This window comes from Montipora foliosa, chromosome 4 (genome assembly GCF_036669935.1).
Source record: "Montipora foliosa isolate CH-2021 chromosome 4, ASM3666993v2, whole genome shotgun sequence".
In the NCBI taxonomy this organism is placed as follows: Eukaryota; Metazoa; Cnidaria; class Anthozoa; order Scleractinia; family Acroporidae; genus Montipora; species Montipora foliosa.
Window position 1 is genome coordinate 1,071,919 of NC_090872.1, and position 17,500 is coordinate 1,089,418.

General features: G+C 41.5%; 1 protein-coding gene and 8 non-coding genes across 9 annotated transcripts; 6 read left to right on the forward strand and 3 right to left on the reverse strand.

Moving 5' to 3' along the window:
* Positions 1-166: 166 nt before the first annotated feature.
* Trnav-gac (transfer RNA valine (anticodon GAC)) lies at positions 167-239 on the reverse strand. The gene has a single exon. It is a non-coding gene; the product is annotated as a tRNA-Val (tRNA).
* A 7,066-nt stretch (positions 240-7,305) lies between these two features.
* Trnai-aau (transfer RNA isoleucine (anticodon AAU)) lies at positions 7,306-7,378 on the forward strand. The gene has a single exon. It is a non-coding gene; the product is annotated as a tRNA-Ile (tRNA).
* A 588-nt stretch (positions 7,379-7,966) lies between these two features.
* Trnaa-cgc (transfer RNA alanine (anticodon CGC)) lies at positions 7,967-8,039 on the forward strand. The gene has a single exon. It is a non-coding gene; the product is annotated as a tRNA-Ala (tRNA).
* A 448-nt stretch (positions 8,040-8,487) lies between these two features.
* Positions 8,488-8,561, reverse strand: Trnat-agu (transfer RNA threonine (anticodon AGU)). The gene has a single exon. It is a non-coding gene; the product is annotated as a tRNA-Thr (tRNA).
* Positions 8,562-9,823: 1,262 nt separating this feature from the next.
* Positions 9,824-9,896, forward strand: Trnai-aau (transfer RNA isoleucine (anticodon AAU)). Its single transcript has one exon. It is a non-coding gene; the product is annotated as a tRNA-Ile (tRNA).
* Positions 9,897-10,496: 600 nt separating this feature from the next.
* On the forward strand, positions 10,497-10,569 carry Trnaa-cgc (transfer RNA alanine (anticodon CGC)). Its single transcript has one exon. It is a non-coding gene; the product is annotated as a tRNA-Ala (tRNA).
* A 448-nt stretch (positions 10,570-11,017) lies between these two features.
* Trnap-agg (transfer RNA proline (anticodon AGG)) lies at positions 11,018-11,091 on the reverse strand. The gene has a single exon. It is a non-coding gene; the product is annotated as a tRNA-Pro (tRNA).
* A 154-nt stretch (positions 11,092-11,245) lies between these two features.
* Positions 11,246-12,901, forward strand: LOC137998826 (uncharacterized). The gene is made up of 2 exons (XM_068844656.1): positions 11,246-11,563; positions 11,733-12,901. The coding sequence occupies exons 1-2, from the start codon at positions 11,344-11,346 to the stop codon at positions 12,311-12,313; spliced, it is 801 nt and encodes a 266-aa protein (XP_068700757.1). The 5' UTR covers positions 11,246-11,343; the 3' UTR covers positions 12,314-12,901.
* Positions 12,902-16,598: 3,697 nt separating this feature from the next.
* On the forward strand, positions 16,599-16,671 carry Trnai-aau (transfer RNA isoleucine (anticodon AAU)). Its single transcript has one exon. It is a non-coding gene; the product is annotated as a tRNA-Ile (tRNA).
* Positions 16,672-17,500: the final 829 nt, after the last annotated feature.

A 17,500-nucleotide genomic window follows, 5' to 3' on the forward strand; every position in this document is an offset into this window, starting at 1 on the left:
CCGAGAACGTCGAAACGTCGTGAATTATTTAACCGTGTATTTTTAACCGTTTTTACGAAATTTCTTAAATGTTTTTAAGAAACGTTTTTTCGCATTTTTTTATAGCTAAATGTTTCAAAAAGTCGCTTATTTTTAATGTTTCTTATAGACACCCGAAAAACTCAGTCGGCTTCAACGGGATTCGAACCCATGACCTTTGCGAGGTCGGTGCAATGCTCTACCAGCTGAGCTATGAAGCCACTCAGTTGGGAGGAGATCAATTTGTTGGTGTCATGTGTTGCGATAAAAGTACTAATGAAGGAAAAGAGCTTGTGTTGCTTAAATGTCGTGATGAAGTGCGAGGATCGCTTCTGTCTTTCGTGTATAGACCGCATTTCAAATGCCCATTTCGGAAACTGATTGCCTATCTCGATGCTAGTATATAATTTAAACGCTTTATCGGAATTGCCTCCTGTTAACAGAATGCTGCCCGAGAAAATTAAAGGTCACAGAAAGAAATTGTTTCTTGTGTATTTGTAAGCCATTGCTAAACTCATGCGATGAAAACGATAAACAAAATTCAGTTAAGACATTGACTCAGTAACATGAACAACTGCATCGCAAGAAAGTTCCAACGGGCAAACTGAACTTTATGCACGGGCTTTCGAGAAACTTTCTCCCTGATCGCAGTTTCCCTAGTACTTTTCCATCTCTGCCTGGATACATATGTCCTTTAACAACGCCAAGGGGCCACTTACCCCGATGATAAAAGGCGTCATTAAGAAGAAGACCACTCGTAGAATTAAGGCGCTGTAACACTACGCAATTTCTCTTGCAACTTGTCTCGCAATTTTGTTGCGACACAAGTTGCCCGTTGCGATACAGGTTGTTTGAATTGTGTTACACTGGGCAACGTTTCTTGCAACTTGTCTCGCTCGCGACGGTCACAAAGAGCGCGGAGGACTGGCACTATAAACAACATAAAAATAAAAAAAAAACGATGAATAGGCCATTTTACACTTCTTTGCTCAGCGACCTAGCCTATGAATGGCTACGAGGCTGTCGGTGACCTTGCATTGATACAGCCCCCTCTGCTTTTATCATGTAAATTGTGTTGTTGTTATTCAAGAGAAAATGAGTAGACAGGGAGGGAAGCTCAGGGCGTTGGCCGGGATATGTTATGTCCACGAAAGTTATTTTTAGACGAGCGGAAGTCTTCCGAGACGTCCGCATGCAGTCTTGCCTCGCTCTCAGGTTCTTAGTGAAAAGAGAAAATGACGGCGCACGTGGCAGGCTGATGAATATTTATTTTCTTTCAAACATCGGACCGAGGTTGGCCTGCATGCGGACGTCTCGGAAGACTTCCGCTCGTCTAAAAATAACTTTCGTGAACATGACATATCCCAAGGGCTGGACCGGGAGCCTCCCTCTCTGTCCCCTCATTTTCTCTTGGTTATTTTAATTAGTCCGTATTAACATTACAAAAGCACGGAGGACTGTATCAAAACAGGGTCACCGGCAGCCTCGCTTGCATTCGTAGGCAGCAACAACGGTGAAATGGTCTATTGTCTTTGTAGAAAAAGAAAATATTTTGCTTTACTGGTAATAGTCGATTTGTCAACTGAAGACGAAAATGGGGACATTCCATCAAGGCGAAATCGCGTTAACTGGGTCAGGCCCTGGATGGCAAGAAGGGAAGAAAGAGGGGTTTTTCACCAACTTGCGAGGGAGCTTGCTGCAGAGAATGCTGGCGGATACAGAGATTTCTTTACAGTTAACAGCCAACAGTTCGAGTTTTTATTCAATGCAGTTTCACACCGAATATCTAAGCAAGATACAAAATTACGATCAAGTATCAAACATGCTGAAAGGCTTGGTGTCACGCTGAGATATTCGGCGATAGGTGAAACCTTCCAAGTCACTAGAGTACTCGTTTAGGATCAGTAGAACTATGATTTTCTACATTGTCATCGAGTGCGCAGGCTATGCAACACTTTCTTCATTTCCTCTACTACCATATTTAAATTGCTGTGAAAGGGTTTGCGAACCAGCAAATTTTATCCTCTTGTCTTTGTAAACTGCTAACGAAGTATTCTAAAGCGATGGGCGTTCTTTCAACGCTTGAATGAACCCTTCCTTTTCCTCATCTGTCATTTTGGAAGCTGTCGTGAGTTCAGTCGCCATTTTGTCTTCGAATAAAACCTCACGTGCACAAAAAGAGCAATTTGACTGGCCAATGCCATTAAACGTTGCGACATAAGTTGCAGGGAAGGTGTTACACTGCGCAACGTGGAAAAAATTCCTTGAAACGGTTACGGAAAGTAGAACTAACTGACTTCTACTTTTCGCAACGATTGCGACAACAAAAAAATTGCGAGAAATGTGTGTAGCAGTGTATGTTACACTAGGCAATATTCCGTGCAACTTGTTTTGCAAGAGAAATTGCCTAGTGTAACAGTGCCTTCAGCAACGGTTGCAACGATTTTTTAAGTATTACGTAGTGTAACAACTTGTCTAGCAACGGTTTGCGGAACAAGCCAATCATCATGTTTCTTTAACCTCATGTGATCATCGAAACGGGACAAGTTGCATGAAACGTTGCTCAGTCTAACCCCCTAAAAGAATTTGTTTCGTAACGTGAGAACGTTTGTGGAAATGTCGTTGCGAGACAAGTTGCTCTTAAAATTGCACAGTGTAACAGCGCTTTAAGTCTTAAAACGTCTCCTGCTACCAGATGAATGAATGGCTCACTAAGTCACATTCCAATCACCTAACAAGAACAAAGGTTCCTTCTCTTTGGAAATAAGGCTAATCAGCCAATCCAGTGTAAGACTGAATAAAATCTAACTCTCGATCAGATCTATAAATAACGCCAATAACAGTGTTCCTTACGTTCGTCCCATTGACTTCGACAAGCCTAAACAGAGTCGTGTCAGCTCGTTGTTGAAATATAAACAATCAGCGAGAAAAACTACACCTCCGCCTGTCCTACCAACCCAAGAATTAAATCCAGGAATATCAGATGAACGACTAGAACCTGCCCCCCATGTTTCACAGATGCAAATAACACAAAATTCGAGCGCAAAACTTCGTAAAAAAATATCATCAAGCTTGAGAAATGCTGAAAATGTTCATTTGGAGAAGTAGATTTTTATTATTATTATTCAGATTTAAATGATCCTGACTGTCAGCCAACCCCCCATTTAAAGGGGCTATGTCACGCAAATTGTGCAATTTCACGACACCCAAAATGGCCAAAAAGTAGAATCAAACATTGCAATAACCACTTAAAACTGTTGAGGAACATAAAAGAAATACAGCAAAAGGAAGGACAAGCATATGGATGGACAAAAATGGACAAGATTGAAACGGATTGCGTTTGGGTAATCTTGAAAAAAAGTGGGGTCCGACCGTTTTTTAAGTTTACGGCAAATCGCATAGATAAAGGTAGTTTTTGCTCATAATCATCTTGTTTGTGATGCAAGGATAATTTCATCAGTATAGGAATTCCACATTACCATTTTCGAGCTTTAAACGCGTGATCAACTTAAGATTTCCCCTAAATACCCTGATATAATGTGACATAGCCCTCTCAGCCACTTTCTCTATAATTATAATTCACAATCATGGAGTCAAGAAGAGCCTACTAACAGCGCATGAAATCATGGCAACCCAACAGGCCCTCACGGAAGCCGTAGACAAGTGACTCACAACCGCTTACAACACCATATACTAGTCATACTTGTTCATGCTGGTATAGGATTAGAAGTCCTAGCTCGTATCTGCTCGTGCTCCTTCTAAGCTTTTTGATTGGCCCATAGGGCCGCGAGAAAGACGGCCGTTGGCAAAATCAGGATCGGACCGGATCGGACCGGATCGGATTGACAAAACTCGGACCAGATCAATGACAAACTTCCCACTGTGCCTTTCTCTCTGGTGTAGTCGTCTCTTCATTTACTTTTTTCCAGAGGTGATTACAGATTCCGAAGCGGAATTATAAAAGATTCGATGTGACGAATTGTCGTCAATAAGCGAACAACGGTCGTCTTCTTCAAACATGCATTAAAGCTGACAACAATTATTTACTTTCCCCCAGTCCCTGCCAATTGTACATTAGCCTGATTTAGCAACAGAACAACCCATCCTCGACCTCTGAATAAGCGCATTTAACTTGATTTGCTTTTCATTGTTAATTTCAGTTTACAGTGTCCTCAATTGGTGTTCCAGCGCTAGCGAACCCCAATGCATGCCTGAAGTCGCAGGATTCGAACATGGAAATGCTCGATTAATAACCCTTTCAATTAACCACTAGACTATCACATTTTTTAAAATATGTCAATATTTTCTGTTTTTTCGAATGCCGCTGTAAATGTGTATTATCACTCGCTAAGAAACAAGTTTAAACAGGAGAAAATGTCGGTTACCTAACCTCAAGAGAAAGCTACCTGTAACCATTTTAAAATCAAGCACAAGACTTGACCACTATTCAGCATTTATTTTATATATACTAATTAGAGATGGTAGATAGTCGGTACAATGGCCAGGATTGATTAAGAACATTTTCTTCTAAGTAGGTCACGGTGCTCCCGGTTCAAATCCTGTCCAGGAATGCAACTTTACCTTTTTTTCTTTTCATCTGTTACCAGAAGCCCTGGGACAGAGTAATCTAAATTGACGATAACAGCCAATCCAGAAAAAAATAGGAACAGTTTGGATTCTACTCTAATATGACATAATATGGATATTTTTTGCTGCTTAGTCATTAAGGGGATAAAAACATTTCCTCAAATTGGGTGCTTCGGGTTCAAATCCTGTCTAGGAATGCAACTTGTCCTGGGACAGAGTAATCTAAATTGACGATAACAGTCAATCCAGAGAAAGTTGGGAATTGTCGATATTCGTCATTTCAGAGGTAGAGGACATGTTGAACAGAACAAAGAGAACGTCAGTTGACGAAGGGAGAGCTCGGAGAATAGTTTGGATTATACTCTAATATGACCTAATATGGATATTTTTGTTGCGCACGCCATCGTCAACTGATATTCCCGTTCTGTTTCTAAATCAGGCTATTGTGCAATAATGTATTTCCCATGGGTACACGGGTCGTTGCTATGCTTGGCATTCGTACTTTTAGCTATTTGTACCACCCTTTTTGCCTGTGACATTCAGTTATCTACGTTGCTTTCCTCGGAGAAGTTTTCGCTTCTACTTTGGTGTTGTTTACATTTTTTGCGACCTCTTAACTCCAGTGGTCGTTTTAGGTGAATTTGCATTGGTTTGGAGAACACGTTTCCAGTTTTTTCTCATAAAGGATTTTTTTTTACTGGTTTTGGATATCCGGCTTAATCACCACGCTGTTTTTTTTTCTTCAGTTTTTTGCGATAGTCTACTGCATTGAAGAGTAAGTGTCCTTTTGGCTAATTTGTTCTTGCGTAGACCTCAATATTGTGTGTTCAATGAACGCGGCTGATGGATTACTGTCTGTAGTGTTTATATGAGTAGTGTTTATATGAGAAATAGTTTTTATTTGGCTGAGCGCAGCGACAAAGAATGAAATTGTCAGGGACTAGGGTAAAGTAATGAATTCTTGTTTAAAGAAGAAGACGGTTGTGTACGCAGTCAATTCGCTTATTGGCGACAATTCGTCACATCGTATCTTTTATAATTCCGCTTCTGAATCTGTAATCACCTCTGGAAAAAAGACATTTCGATGAGTCTCAATAAATGAGGAGACGACTACACAAGAGAGAAAGGCACCGAATTCGGCTTCTCCTCTTTGCAGCACGTTGTCTGGTGACCGTCTACTTTTGGTGGGAATTTTGTTATTGATCCGGTCCGAGTTTTATCATTACGATCCGATCCGGTCCGGTCCTGGTTTTGCCAACGGCCGAGAAAGACCTATGAAGCGTCCACTTTTTCCAGATAATCCATCATCATATCTGCTGTTTAATTCTTATCGATGAAATTACAAAAAGACGCTGACATTTATTCGCAATAAATAGCTTCCTGTCAAATATAAGCATTTTCGCGCTTACCACGTTTTGACGGTGTGACATTCGTCGACCACTGTCAAAGACAAATTCCTCTTAACAATAGATGATTCATGCATAAGAATTTGTCTTTGACAGTGGTCGACGAATGTCACACCGGAGACAAAAAAATCCTTAAAAATCCTTGAAATGCTCTTAAATCATTTGACATCAGCTGGTCCTCAGCAGTACTTCGGAGGGGGACGATTACCACAACCGATGCTGCTTTGTTCAGCTCGCTTGGGAATGATTTCTTTAAAAGAACAAAGCTCTGGTAAATCATGCTTTTCCCAAAACCAGTCGGTATACAGCCATTACATCTTTACCGGAAAGAGCCACTTCTACAGCCACCCTTTGTTCTTTTTTAAAAACAATATCGTGCATTTGAAGGAACTCTGAGGGCCGCTTTACACGAGCGCAGGATGGACACCGACCCGGATCAGTTCAGCGTCTAATTTTACGTTTACACGAGCCCGGGCTGGGTGAATGTTGGGTCGATCTCGGCTAACCCGGGTCAGTTCCTTTTCGTCTCGGTTGAAATGGCTGGTAGCTACTTGTCAGAAAAGAAAATGGCGGACGAACCATGCAATCATCAGAATCATCGATATTTGTGTTAACGTTATCAGCCATTTTACCACTGCCAAGTTGACGTTATCTTTTCCACACTCTCTTTGTTGAATCCCCGATCAATCGATATATTGATAAAACCTTGACTTGCAATGATGGCATGAATAACCACGAGAGATGTTCAGAAAGCGGCCGACTCTAAGTTTGGCACAGGTGGTTACAGGGTTTGTTCTTTTGCACCATCTTAGATCTGTCTTGCATTAAAAACAATTTGAAGCTGACCAATCTTCCCTCTTTTCCTTAAAAGGTTCTTGGTCAGTGCATTTTAAGTTGATTATAGTAACGGGGGATTAGCTCAAATGGTAGAGCGCCCGCTTTGCATGCGGGAAGTACCGGGATCGATACCCGGATTCTCCACTTTTGTTAACCGAAATTGAGTTTTATCAACGGTGTTGATAATGTAAACTGGCCACCGTACAGAGATTCTAAAACCTAATAGAATCTCTGTACGGTGGCCAATTTACATTATCAACTCCGTTGATAAAACCAAATTTTTGCATACTGCTTCCCCACCGACGCAGCATCACAGTTTCTTTAGAAACTACCCCCTTCATTCCTTCGTTAACCGAGATGCCTCAAAAGACTAAATTCTATTACAACAATCGTCACGTAAGCACGAAATCGGATAAGACCGGTTGTTCAAAAAAAAACCAAGAGTACCGAGTAACCTGGTCCTTTAGCTCAGTCGGCAGAGCGTGGTGCTAATAACGCCAAGGTCGTGAGTTCGAACCTCACATGGACCAAGTCTTTCTCTATGTTTTGTTCCGAGGGAGTTTGGTCTTGAAATTTTCTTTCTGGACTTGTTGGTTTGGTGGAATGATTCTCGCTTAAGAGGTGAAAAGTACTGGTCTTAAGTCCAGTGGCGGCCCTTTCGTGCTTTACTTTATCGAAAACGTGTCACTGGGGTTTTGTCGGAGCTGTAGCCCTCATCTAACTAACATCGAGTACTTAGAGAAAGGTGTCGTCACCATGAATTCCTGGCTGTGAGATCGGTAGAGGCCCAAGATTGTGCAAGTTAGAGTTTTTCAGAAAAGTTTTTCAGCTTATCAACACGAAAGGTAAGTGTGTTTTTCCAGGAGTCTTGATGGCATTTGTTGAATCCCCGATCAATAATTGACATCTGATGAAACTTTGTCTTGCAATAATAGCCTGAGCAAGCACTAGAGATGTTCAGAAATCGGATGACTCTAAGTTTAGTACCTATGGTTGTAGAGTTTGTTGGTTAGCACCATCTTGGATATGTCTCGCACTGAAAACAATTTGGAGCTGACCAATCTTCCCTGTCTTCGTTAAAAGGTTGTTGGTGTGCCTTATAAATGGGCTATAGTAACGGGGGATTAGCTCAAATGGTAGAGCGCCCGCTTCGCATGCGGGAGGTACCGGGATCGATACCCGGATCTTCCACTCTTGCACAATTCTGAAGTCAACCGAAATACCTCAGAAGCAAAAAATCTATTACAGCAATCGGCAATAGGTCATTTTACAGTTGTTTGCTCAGTGACCTAGGCTATGAATGGCTGCGAGGCTGCCGCTGACCTTGTATTGATACAGACCTCACTGCCTTTATCATGTAAATTGTGTTACCGTAATTCCAATTAGTCTACATAAACATTAGAAAAACACAAAGGTTTGTATCAAAAGAGGTTGACCGGGAGCCTCGCTTCCCTTCTTGGGCTAGGAAACTTGGCTACAACTGTAAAATGATGTATGTAACTCTATTGAAGAACGAAGAACGATCAGTTTTTCAAAAACTCGTTAACTCTCAAGGAAAGAAATGACTCCAAAAAGATGGTGTTACGCAACTGCTAGAAACTGCAGCCAGACCATGACAATATAAGATACACTGATCTCAAGGCACCGATGGGATTTGAACCCATGACCTCCTGTTTACTAGACAGGCGCTCTAACCAACTGAGCTACGGCGCCATGCTTAGATTGCGTGTTTGAAAATGAAATCGAAAACATTTATTTCGTTTGACAGAGAAGCTTCCTTTTTTGTATGTACGCATCTATGTTCCCTCCACATTGGCGCATGAAACTCGATCGCACGAAAACAAGAATTGGCCGGTTAGTGTCGTTTTTCTCCCCGCCATCTTGGAGGTTGCAATTCCTTCTGAACGCATCATATCATAGGTGACCTGGCCCATTAGGTCAGCCGGCAGAGCGTGATGCTAATAACGCCAAGTCCTGAGTTCGAACCTCACATGGACCAAGGCTTCTTCCATCTTTTGTTCCGAGGGAGTGTGGTCTTCAAATTTTTTTTCTCTACCTGTTAGTCTTGTAGGGTAATTCTGCCTTAGGTGATGAAAAGTGCCGGTCTTAAGTTCAGGGGCGGGCCTTTCGTGCTTTAATTTATCGAAAACGTGTCGCTGGGATTTTGTCGGAGCTGTTACCTTCACGAAACTAAGATTGAGTCTTTGGAGAGAGTTGTCGTGGCCTGGAATTCTTGGCTGTGAGATCGGTAGAGGCCCAACATTTTGCAAGCTAGAACTTTTCACAAGATGAATGTTTGAGTTCATCAACACAAAAGGTGAGTGTGTATTTCCCTCAGCCTTGATGGCATGAGTTGAATTCCCGATCAATCGATATATTGATAAAACCTTGACTTGCAATGATGGCATGAATAACCACCAGAGATGTTCAGAAAGCGGCCGACTCTAAGTTTGGCACAGGTGGTTACAGGGTTTGTTCTTTTGCACCATCTTAGATCTGTCTTGCATTAAAAACAATTTGAAGCTGACCAATCTTCCCTCTTTTCCTTAAAAGGTTCTTGGTCAGTGCATTTTAAGTTGATTATAGTAACGGGGGATTAGCTCAAATGGTAGAGCGCCCGCTTTGCATGCGGGAAGTACCGGGATCGATACCCGGATTCTCCACTTTTGTTAACCGAAATTGAGTTTTATCAACGGTGTTGATAATGTAAACTGGCCATCGTACAGAGATTCTAAAAGCTAATAGAATCTCTGTACGGTGGCCAATTTACATTATCAACTCCGTTGATAAAACCAAATTTTTGTATACTGCTTCCCCACCGACGCAGCATCACAGTTTCTTTAGAAACTACCCCTTTCATTCTTTTGTTAACCGAGATGCCTCAATAGACTAAATTCTATTACAACAATCGTCACTTAAGCACGAAATCGGATAAGAGCGCTTGTTCAAAAAACGCTATGAGTACCGAGTAACCTGGTCCGTTAGCTCAGTCGGCAGAGCGTGGTGCTAATAACGCCAAGGTCGTGAGTTCGAACCTCACATGGACCAAGTCTTTCCCTCTCTTTTGTTCCGTGAGAGTTTGGTCTTGAAATTTTCTTTCTGGACTTGTTGGTTTGGTGGAATGATTCTCGCTTAAGAATGGAAAAGTACTGGTCTTAAGTCCAGTGGCGGCCCTTTCGTGCTTTACTTTATCGAAAACGTGTCACTGGGGTTTTGTCGGAGCTGTAGCCCTCATCTAACTAACATTGAGTACTTAGAGAAAGGTGTCGTCACCATGAATTCCTGGCTGTGAGATCGGTAGAGGCCCAAGATTGTGCAAGCTAGAGTTTTCCAGAAAAGTTTTTCAGCTTATCAACACGAAAGGTAAGTGTGTTTTTCCAGGAGTCTTGATGGCATTTGTTGAATCCCCGATCAATAATTGACATCTGATGAAACTTTGTCTTGCAATAATTGCCTGAGCAAGCACTAGAGATGTTCAGAAATCGGATGACTCTAAGTTTGGTACCGATGGTTGTAGAGTTTGTTGGTTAGCACCATCTTGGATATGTCTCGCACTGAAAACAATTTGGAGCAATCTTCTTCTTCAACCAATCTTCCCTGTCTTCTTTAAAAGGTTGTTGGTGTGCCTTATAAATGGGCTATAGTAACGGGGGATTAGCTCAAATGGTAGAGCGCCCGCTTCGCATGCGGGAGGTACCGGGATCGATACCCGGATCCTCCACTCTTGCACCATTCTGAAGTCAACCGAAGTACCTCAGAAGCAAAAAATCTATTACAGCAATCGGCAATAGGTCATTTTACAGTTGTTTGCTCAGTGACCTAGGCTATGAATGGCTGCGAGGCTGCCGCTGACCTTGTATTGATACAGACCTCACTGCCTTTATTATGTAAATTGTGTTACTGTAATTGCAATTAGTCTACATAAACATTAGAAAAACACAAAGGTTTGTATCAAAAGAGGTTGACCGGGAGCCTCGCTTCCTTTCTTGGGCTAGGAAACTTGGCTACAACTGTAAAATGATGTATGTAACTCTATTGAAGAACGAAGAACGATCAGTTTTTCAAAAACTCGTTAACTCTCAAGGAAAGAAATGACTCCAAAAAGATGGTGTTACTCAACTGCAAGAAAGTGCAGCCAGACCATGACAATATAAGATACACTGATCTCAAGGCACCGATGGGATTTGAACCCATGACCTCCTGTTTCCTAGACAGGCGCTCTAACTAACTGAGCTACGGCGCCATGCTTAAGCCCCGTTTACACGAGCAATTTTTATGTGACAACTTTTATGTGACAATTTTTATTTGCTCGTGTAGATGAGGGAAATTGGCCAATTTTTATGTGACAAATACATTTGCTGAAAAGCTGGCGTGTTAGCTTTTATGTGACAATTAAAAATTGTCATACACGGAAAATTGCTCGTGTAGACGACTCGTCACATAAAATGTGGCAAATATTGGTGGTCCCCAAGCTTCCACTGAGAACGCGATCAAAATGGCGGCCTCCACGTCGATCAGCGCTGCTTCCAGTAGAGGAATTTATTGGCCAGATCGAGTAGTGACTTTGTTGCTAGAGGCCGTCAGAGAAAAGGAGAGTCTCTGGAACACCAAAAGCGAGGCATACAAGAACCGAAACGTAAAAAAAGCACAGTACGAGGAAGTACTGCAGGTGATAAAAGAAGAATTGCCAGACGTTGATCTGGCAAGCCTCAAAGGTATGTCTACCACTGTTGTTATCGTTAATATAAAGCAAGAATGTATGATATATATTGCTAAACTGAAATAATTTTACCTGCAATTTGTAGGCTTTTGTGCAAAACCATTTGAATTTAAAAAAAATCAAAATTTGCATTTACATTCTTTTATCTGGCTTTAATTCCTTAGGTAAAATACAGAGTTTACGAACATTTTACCGTGAAGAGGTGAGAAAAATAAAGAAGAGCCAGGGTACAGGTAGTGGGGCAAGCGATGTTTATGTATCAAAGTGGAAGTTTTTCGATGAGTGCAGCTTCCTAGATGAGGTAATATACAGCAACCGGCAGGTATTTACTAATGTCAGAGATGAAGATTCATCACCAGGACCTGGAGGTGAGGAAGAGCAGCTGGCAAATTATGATAATGCAGATACAGAGAGCGAGAGTAATGTTAGTGTTAAAAGTGCAAGCACTACGTACACAACAAAGAGGAAGAGATCTGATGACAATCCTTTGCTGGAGTCTGCCACATCTGCCCTGAACCAGCTTGCAAAAAATGCAGCATCTGCACCTGAAGATGAATGGGATATTTTCGGTAAGGATGTGGCCAGTTCCATCCGACACCTGGGGGATAAAGATTTGCAACGAAGGGTTAAGTTTGCGGTCCAATCAGCAATCTTTCAAGCAACAGAGCCCCCAAGAGTTCCATATCAGCATTATTATCAAAGAGATGATTCATTTTCTGCCCAGCTACAACAGCCACCATACTAAATGACTTAAGACATGTTGATAGTATAAGAATGACTCATAGGAAAACTTAGACCTTATGGCAGACCAGAGTATAGTGCATTCCTGTCCCCAACAGGTAGCAATTGCCTATTATATTACTACAAAAAGTATCCACTTTGTCCTCACTCAAACCCTCTTCTTGTCAAGAGATTCCTCACCAATGAACCCCTCAGAAATATTCTTGACTCGGGTATGGGCCTGAGCAAATTACTATGTACTCTACTGAATCTTTTTATTCTGTAGCGGAAGTCAATAGTTTTAGCAGCTTACTGTAGTTGTTTGTTAAAGTTACAGTCAGTGATAATATTTTGCTTTTGAAAATTGCATACTTGTAAAGTTTACACTGTAAATGCACAAAATATTTAAAAGTAAGTATTTAAGATTTAACGGACTTGCCACAATTCTGGTTATTATTCATGTTGGACTAATTATTACACTTGAAAAAAGACAGTTGGGTTTTTCTTGGTAACCGTGTGAGTTACAATAAAGCAAATGCTTGGGATGCACATCCAGATGTGTACTAATGAAGTTATATGAAAGAAAATTAAATAACAAACTAACAAAAGCATAATTTTGTTCAGTCTTCCTGTCTCTTGGTAGGTCACAGTTTCAGAATTTCTCATCACCTAAGGCTACTTTAGATAAAGCTTTCACAATGAAGACTGGAAGTTAATAATAGGTAACCATACTTTCTAACAGTAACGAAGAATGTCTGATTCCACATGATGAATGTCATCAATCCAATACTCAGCTGGTCATTGCCCACTGAAAACTGATGGCACCTTCTTCAAAGAAGTAGTCTTTGAGATCATCCCGAACTTCTCTTGCTTGAACTGTTGATGAACGGGCACTAGGATCCGAGCGTAGGTCACAAATGTCATCACTGCCTATTTGGTTTCTCCACGATCCTGGCACAACATTACCAAATTCATCCTCATTGTCGATGGAGCCTGGAGCTGAGTAGCATTTGTCCTTCCTGGTCATCAGAAAGTTGTGTAATGCAATGCAAGCACGCACTACTTGCATTGCATTTGGAACATCCAACTCTAGTGTTCTCAGTAGCAATCTAAAGCGAGTGCACAGCAATCCAAAAGCGTTTTCCACAATCCTCCTCGCTCTTGATAGGCGATAATTGAATATTTTCTCGTCACCCATTGCTGTTCGGTGTGGAAATGGCTTCATTAGATTTCGATCTAAGGCAAAAGCATCATCGCCCAACAAAAAATAAGGTATTGGTGTTGTTCTTTCTCCAAGGTTAGCTGGTTCTGGGAAATGGTTTGACTTGCACGTATTTCCTAGGCAACTGTCCTTAAAAATTCCCCCATCAGACTGGCCTCCTGGTGAGCCGAGATCGAACGAAATAAATTTAGCATTGGCATCAGCTATAGCTAGGAGAACAATACTGAATTGCTTTTTGTAGTTGAAGTACTCAGAGCCTGAGTTTGGGGGAGCACGCATGTTAATATGTTTTCCATCTATGGCTCCAACTGCATGTGGAAACTGCCATTTGGATTCAAATTCCTCTGCAATTTGTTCCCAATGTTGTTTTGAACTTGGTGGCTGTAGGTATTCATCCCTCAAAACATTATACAGGGCTTCACACACCTCAGGTATGATTTTTGAAATAGATGAAACAGATATGCGAAAGCTATACATGAGATCTTGGTATGAGCAACCTGATGCCAAAAATCTCAAGGTAACACATAAGCGGTCATGGGCTGAAATGGCATCTCTCATGACAGTGTTTTTCTTTCCAATTAGAGGAGTTAGCTTCTCACAAAGCTCATCAAACAGAACAGAGTCCATCCTAAAAATTAGAAGGAAATATTACAATTTAATAACAATTGAAATATCTCAGGTAGCCCAGGTGGGTTTATCTTATTTGCTGCATATAAAAATGCAGTGGAAATCAGAGCTACAACACAGCAATCTTTATGTAGCACACTGTTGATTGCCAAGACAGAAAGGGTACATTCTACAATGAAACAATTGTTAAACTATCACGCCTTAGAGGGGCCCTTGGTGTATTGTATTTGAGTTCTGGAGCTCTCTTGGGTGCACATGAGCTGCCCAAAAGCTGGAATTCGCTTTTTAGAAAGATTATACTTCTGAATGAGGTGGTGAGAAAGGAGGTTGATGGGGGTGGGTTACTTATTCCCAAAGAAATACTTCATCGTGTGGGACAACAAAAATAGTATGCTCATTTTTGAAGTTCTATTGATAGTACTATTCTTCTCCCAACAACAAGGGATGCACAGAATAATAAAATAAATAACGTTTCTAAGTAACACAATACAACGTGAACATCGATTCAGAACTTTTACAAATCATGCTTGTTCTTCTTATTTAAGACGTCAGTAACAGTTTTGGTTCTTGTTTAACCAACGCCAACATTATTTCATGAAACCTGTTAAAGAAAGTTAAAATAGCGACCACGAGACAGTACGACATTGAGTACAAATACGAATTTTCAAAATCTTGTTCGCGTGCTTTGGATGATCACTAGTGCAATCAATCTTGTTTCTACAATCTCCTGGTCTGCTGGTAAACAACAAGGAACAGTGAGGGGAGGAGACTGGTTTGAAATTAAAAATTCATACTTGTACTCAAATCTGAAGGTCCTAATACATTGTACTCACCGAAAAAAAAATTTGAATTCGTCATGGTCAGTCTCTCGCAGTTCTTTTACTAAATTTTGGGCCAAACCCTGGGCTTCTCGCCGCTGCTGAGTTTTCCAGGGCTTAACCCAACACCTACGCTTCTTTTTCTTCATTCTTTGTTGTTTATATAATACGAGAAACGCTATAATCGCAGCAGCTTCAAGTTTTTGCTTGTTCGTAAGCGCCATATTTCGTGGGTGACTACACAGCCTCTCCTTTATTCTGCATATCTCAGCTATTCAAAATCATTACTGGCGCACTAAACTTCACACTGTTGACAATTATTTGCTATGCCATCTACACTATCAAATATATTTGTGACATGAAAATTGCTCGTGTAAACGGGGCTTTAGATTGCGTGTTTGAAAATGAAATCGAAACCATTTAATTCGTTTGACAGAGAAGCTTCCTTTTTTGTACCTACGCATCTATGTTCCCTCCACATTGGCGCATGAAACTCGATCGCACGAAAACAAGAAATGGCCGGTTGGTGTCGTTTTTCTCCCCGCCATCTTGGAAGTTGCAATTCCTTCTGAACGCATCATATCATAGGTGACCTGGCCCATTAGGTCAGCCGGCAGAGCGTGGGGCTAATAACGCCAAGTCCTGAGTTCGAACCTCATATGGACCAAGTCTTCTTCCATCTTTTGTTCCGAGGGAGTGTGGTCTTCAAATTTTTTTTCTCTACCTGTTAGTCTTGTAGGGTAATTCTGCCTTAGGTGATGAAAAGTGCCGGTCTTAAGTTCAGGAGCGGGCCTTTCGTGCTTTAATTTATCGAAAACGTGTCGCTGGGATTTTGTCGGAGCTGTTACCTTCACGAAACTAAGATTGAGTCCTTGGAGAGAGTTGTCGTGGCCTGGAATTCTTGGCTGTGAGATCGGTAGAGGCCCAACATTTTGGAAGCTAGAACTTTTCACAAGATGAATGTTTGAGTTCATCAACACAAAAGGTGAGTGTGTATTTCCCTCAGCCTTGATGGCATGAGTTGAATTCCCGATCAATCGATATCTTGATAAAACCTTGACTTGCAATGATGGCAAGAATAACCACGAGAGATGTTCAGAAAGCGGCCGACTCTAAGTTTGGCACAGGTGGTTACAGGGTTTGTTCTTTTGCACCATCTTAGATCTGTCTTGCATTAAAAACAATTTGAAGCTGACCAATCTTCCCTCTTTTCCTTAAAAGGTTCTTGGTCAGTGCATTTTAAGTTGATTATAGTAACGGGGGATTAGCTCAAATGGTAGAGCGCCCGCTTTGCATGCGGGAAGTACCGGGATCGATACCCGGATTCTCCACTTTTGTTAACCGAAATTGAGTTTTATCAACGGTGTTGATAATGTAAACTGGCCACCGTACAGAGATTCTAAAAGCTAATAGAATCTCTGTACGGTGGCCAATTTACATTATCAACTCCGTTGATAAAACCAAATTTTTGTATACTGCTTCCCCACCGACGCAGCATCACAGTTTCTTTAGAAACTACCCCTTTCATTCTTTTGTTAACCGAGATGCCTCAATAGACTAAATTCTATTACAACAATCGTCACTTAAGCACGAAATCGGATAAGAGCGGTTGTTCAAAAAACGCTATGAGTACCGAGTAACCTGGTCCGTTAGCTCAGTCGGCAGAGCGTGGTGCTAATAACGCCAAGGTCGTGAGTTCGAACTTCACATGGACCAAGTCTTTCCCTATCTTTTGTTCCGAGGGAGTTTGGTCTTGAAATTTTCTTTCTGGACTTGTTGGTTTGGTGGAATGATTCTCGCTTAAGAGGTGAAAAGTACTGGTCTTAAGTCCAGTGGCGGCCTTTTCGTGCTTTACTTTATCGAAAACGTGTCACTGGGGTTTTGTCGGAGCTGTAGCCCTCATCTAACTAACATTGAGTACTTAGAGAAAGGTGTCGTCACCATGAATTCCTGGCTGTGAGATCGGTAGAGGCCCAAGATTGTGCAAGCTAGAGTTTTCCAGAAAAGTTTTTCAGCTTATCAACACGAAAGGTAAGTGTGTTTTTTTCAGGAGTCTTGATGGCATTTGTTGAATCCCCGATCAATAATTGACATCTGATGAAACTTTGTCTTGCAATAATAGCCTAAGCAAGCACTAGAGATGTGCAGAAATCGGATGACTCTAAGTTTGGTACCGATGGTTGTAGAGTTTGTTGGTTAGCACCATCTTGGATATGTCTCGCACTGAAAACAATTTGGAGCTGAACAATCTTCCCTGTCTTCGTTAAAAGGTTGTTGGTGTGCCTTATAAATGGGCTATAGTAACGGGGGATTAGCTCAAATGGTACAGCGCCCGCTTCGCATGCGGGAGGTACCGGGATCGATACCCGGATCCTCCACTCTTGCACCATTCTGAAGTCAACCGAAATACCTCAGAAGCAAAAAATCTATTACAGCAATCGGCAATAGGTCATTTTACAGTTGTTTGCTCAGTGACCTAGGCTATGAATGGCTGCGAGGCTGCCGCTGACCTTGTATTGATACAGAGCTCACTGCTTTTATCATG